Source organism: Phaethon lepturus, unplaced genomic scaffold (assembly GCF_000687285.1).
Source record: "Phaethon lepturus isolate BGI_N335 unplaced genomic scaffold, ASM68728v1 scaffold13608, whole genome shotgun sequence".
NCBI lineage: Eukaryota > Metazoa > Chordata > Aves > Phaethontiformes > Phaethontidae > Phaethon > Phaethon lepturus.
The window spans coordinates 1-4,542 of NW_010559798.1; the positions used below are offsets into that span (position 1 = coordinate 1).

Consider the following 4,542-nt stretch of genomic DNA (forward strand, 5'->3'; position numbering starts at 1 on the left):
GACCGGCAGTTACGGAGCAGGCCGGGGAACCTCTCGCTGGACGTCCGTGCAAAGTTCCCATGTGACGGGGCCGCCGTTTGATGGTCTCGGGCAGACATACCCTTCCGGGAGTTATCTGTGGTCCTGGTGAGAGGTGGCTGTGGGAGCGGCCCGGTTCCTTTGCACGCAAGTAACGCCGTGTTTCTCTCCTATACACCAAAGGTGCCTTCATGAATAACTTAAATGACCCTCCCAACTGGAACATCCTGCCAAATCAACGAGAGCCCGGAGATGAAGGCAGCAGATGGAACTACGCCTTGCTGGTCCCCATGCTGGGCTTGGCTGCCTTCCGTAAGTAGTGCTCAGGCCTGTCTGGTGGAGCTGGAGTGTGTGCTGGGCTCGGGCGTCTCACCAGCCCGACAAAGGGGAATCTCTGAAGCAGTACAGTCATAACATAATGCTCCATCTAGACATTTCCTCTGGTCTGCTCATTTATAATGTCATAAACAGTAAGTACTGTTTGTAACATTAAGGCAACAGCCATTTTTCACACATGGAATCAAATCTGTATTTAATAAGCTCCAGTTTACCAAGCTCTCTCAGAAGAGTGGACATATAATGTGCTAGAGAGCCCAAAGGTAACAACCCAAAGAACCACTGATTTTTATTTACTGGACCTGAAAAGTTCTCAGTGCAGTTCCTGCATTATAAATCTCCAGTTTGTTTCCCCATAACTTTCTTTTCCTTCTTTAATCCAAGAAATGTATGTATTAGTAATGAAAGACTAGGGGAGATTTTACTTTGAAGTAAACACGATCATTTAAAGTGACTTACTGTGAAACATGGACCCACAGAAATACTTTTTGTGGGACATGTGAATAGAAGTGGATATCAGTGGGGAGGGCAGGAAGGAAAAGTTTTCACCACTCAATAGCTTCTTGAGTGGCATAGTTAATTAATCATACCCATTGATGTTATATGTGTTTATACTGATGTCTGAAGTCTCATTTATATATGATAGGTTGGATCTGGACCAAAGAATGTCAAAAAGAAATAGAAAGAGAAAAAAAAGAATATTACAAAAAACATTCATCTTTACAAAAAGACCTGGAAGCCAAATACCGGGATGTAATCACAGAAAATCGTCGCGCAGTTGCTCACTTGGAGCTGGAGCTTGAAAAGGAACGCAACAGAACCCTGAGTTATCGTGAAGCCCTTGTGTCCCAGAGTCGCAAACTAGTAGAAGAAAGAAGGATCCTAGAACAGGAGCAGGAGAAGTTAGAGCGAGAAAAACAAATCCTTTTGCACTCAGGAGCAGCAGGTAACTTGTACCAAAGTTGTCTGGCAAAGGAAGAAGAGTGGCAGAAGAGAGCCAATATTTTACTGAAAGAATTTGAAGAGGGACTTAAAGAAAGACAGGACATCTACTGCAGTCTTGTTGTACCCAGAAGTCAGAGACTAGAAATAGAGAAAAATCTGCTAGTTAAAGCGGCAACTGATCCTGTTGCTATGGCTCTACACATGGAAAGTGGCTTAAAAGATATTTTCAAACACGATAACTACTGTGGCAATCTGCTGAACAGAAACAAAAGTCAAAATGGGAGACTTATGTGGCTGTATCTGAGATACTGGGAACTAGCTATTGAACTACAAAAGTTTAAGAGGGCAGAAAAGGCCATGTTAGGAAAACGATAAGTAGGGGAAATAATGGGATTTCATGTGATCCACCATGCATAGTAGGGACAATCACAGTTGTAGTCTGAAGCTGTTAAATTATCCTGCTGTGTTTCCATTTATCCTCCTTGTTGCACTTGTATTTGCATGGGACATGTGCAGTGTTGGTGCCTTTCCTTTCACTGTCTAACAGATGCTCCAGTGAGCTATGCATGCTCTTAAACTCTGTGAGTGTGTTTGTACTGCAGACTGCAGCGTAGTATAGAGAGATGCCAGCTTCCATGAGTATGCAGCAAAACAGAACTCTGTTTAGAGTGATTTACCTGGTTGATTGTCATACTCCATCAACAGGGAAGTGTGATTTATCTCCCCCAAGTGGGGTACTACATTGTGCTCCTTATCCCCGATGTTTTACATGATGTCTCAACATTATTTTTGGGTTTTTTAAGTTGTTGGTTTGTTTTAAGCAAGACTGATTTTTGAGGCAGATGTTTGGAAGAGGCCGTATTTGAGCAAGGTCCTTGTCACATAAATCATACATGTATGTTTATATAATACATATGTGTGAACATGTGTATAAATGTATGTATTAGTATTCTGAGGGGGGGAATAGTATGGTCATGTTTCAAATTAATCAGTCTTGCACTGTCTTCCAACTTAATGTACAAATAATACTTTATGAATGGAACATCCAAAAGATGCTAATTAACACATAAAGAAACAGGTTGATGAAAGTCTTATTGGAGCTAGGGATCCATGCTTGAATGCTAGAGAGTGTATGAACTCAGAATTATATTCTTGTCATACTGTAGGTATGTTAAGAACATTTAGTTTATCTCTCAGTCAAGGTTTTGGTTGTATCCCAACAGTGTGCCTCCATTATAGACATCACTGTGCTGCTGCCTCTGCATCCCAGTGCACTGGCTGATACCTGGTGAGCTTGCAGGAACCTCTGTGGCTTACAGCCATTGCACCTGGCTCTGTTCCTTGGACAGGTCCTGTTTGTTATTTGCAGAGAGGAACCTAAATGCAGCCCGCACTGGTAGCCAGTACCTCCCTCCCTGACTGTCGCGGTTCTCCCAGAACTGAAGTACACTTCTCCGCAGCTCTTAAATGTTGAGCTTATGGTTCACTGCTTCACATATGACCATGAAAGCCTACAGATATTCAAGCTTTGCAATGTTTTAAGAAAGGGGCTTTTCACTTTAGTTAGCACAGTAAAATAAACAGATCTAGATTAAATTTATTGAAAAAATACCCCAGTGCATTTCCATGTTTGAAATCGCTTAAAACTTTGAGTATTCTTTGGGTCCTTGTAGCAGTAGGAACCACCTTCTTTTTTCTAATGTGTCATGTATTTTGGAGAATAAATCTTTTTTTTTTTTCCTTCCTCCTTTCTAATCTAGCCTTAGACCCCAAAGGCACAGTGTTTACCCTTTTGTTTATAACATCTGGTTTTCTCTGTTACTTGACCTTGATTAGTGTTGGTAGTTGTCAGTTCTTTAATTAGCAGGTCTTTATTTACTGAGGGCTAGACTTGACAAAGATGTTTGCTCTAGGCAATCAGCTACTGCATGGCCCAGAAGCAATCCAGCTAAGTGAATGCCCATCCAAGTTTAACAGAGAACTCCAGCAGATATGGGTCTTTTCTCTTATTATTTCCTTCTGGTTTCATTTCAGCCTGGACACAGAACACAGCAGATAAATCTTGTGAAGTAGTGTGTGCAACCTAATCCAGTTACTCAGCAAAAATATCTAACATGAAACAAAATTCTTAAACAGAATATATTTCCCAACTACTCAGTGTTTCAGTTGTGATTTTGCTTACCTTGGTGGTGCTAATTACACTGTTGTATTGATTTATTAGTCTCTTATGTACTGGTTTTTAATTTTTTTTTTTTTTTAATAAAGCTGTAGTAGACAGACCTAGGAAAAAAAAAAAAGAGATACCATCACAAACACCAGAAGGGCCAAAGTTTGTCTGGATGCCAAGTGTATGTGGGTTGGGAGATGAGAACACAATTGAGTTACTACTCTTGTGTGACAGCCTGAGCCAAGCTGCTATAGCTGGCTGTATGCACATGCCCTAATTGCCCAGTAGAACAAATTAGTTTGAACATCTAATTACCCTGTGTGTAATTCCTCCAGGATGTGGAAGGTGTCTGACCACACAGCTGTCATACATACATACAGGCAGTTAAGCAACACAGCTGACAAACAGCAGCCGGCAGATCAATGCCAATGTATTTGAGACTCATGCCTTGACTGTGTACATATTCGTTAGTTCTTATTATTAAAAGACAAACATTTTATGTTTTTTCTTTTTTTCAGTATAAATATGTAAGTTGAAACATTATATGCTCAACTGTACAGAGTTGGATGCAATGTAATAAATGTTTGACACTCGCTTTCACTTCTTTAGAAGTGTCAATTATTTGTACAACTAATTGTTGAACTATTGTTCGTGGACACTTTACAGATCAGCGTATTAAGACTGAAGAGTTATTTGAGGAGGATTTTTAAAAGTGTGTAACTGGTTTAGAAGCACTGGTCCCGTTAGTTTCTACCAAAACTTACGTTTCTTAGCGTGTTACGTACTTTTGAAACATTCCCCCTTTGTAGGTTGTCATGTTGAAAGTTCTATTGTGAGCTTTATCTTGCACAACAGCTATTGTTCTGAATTGGTTATTTGTTTGGAAATGCCCATATATATGTAGAATGCAAGAATAATTGGTTTTAAATATTTAGTGAACTTTTTTTGGTTATGAAAATGGTCACTTACCTGTTAAATGACAATAGTAACAATAAAAACCTTTACATCCTTCTGCACTGTTTTGTAATGTGGGTGAGGTAAGTGGGAGGAGTGGAATTTGCTCTTTCAGTCCAACT

At 40.1% G+C, this 4,542-nt stretch overlaps 1 protein-coding gene across 1 annotated transcript; it reads left to right on the forward strand.

Moving 5' to 3' along the window:
• Positions 1-82: 82 nt before the first annotated feature.
• Positions 83-1,877, forward strand: CCDC127 (coiled-coil domain containing 127). The gene is made up of 2 exons (XM_010293490.1): positions 83-330; positions 1,001-1,877. The coding sequence occupies exons 1-2, from the start codon at positions 210-212 to the stop codon at positions 1,672-1,674; spliced, it is 795 nt and encodes a 264-aa protein (XP_010291792.1). The 5' UTR covers positions 83-209; the 3' UTR covers positions 1,675-1,877.
• The last annotated feature ends 2,665 nt before the right edge of the window (positions 1,878-4,542 follow it).

What these genes read in the sequence shown, in the direction of transcription:
- CCDC127 (XM_010293490.1), top strand. Translation starts at nt 210, where the DNA reads ATGAATAACTTAAATGACCCTCCCAACTGGAACATCCTGCCAAATCAA. An exon ending in GCTGGGCTTGGCTGCCTTCC is followed by an intron (nt 331 to 1,000) that starts GTAAGTAGTGCT and finishes TATATATGATAG; the next exon opens with GTTGGATCTGGACCAAAGAA.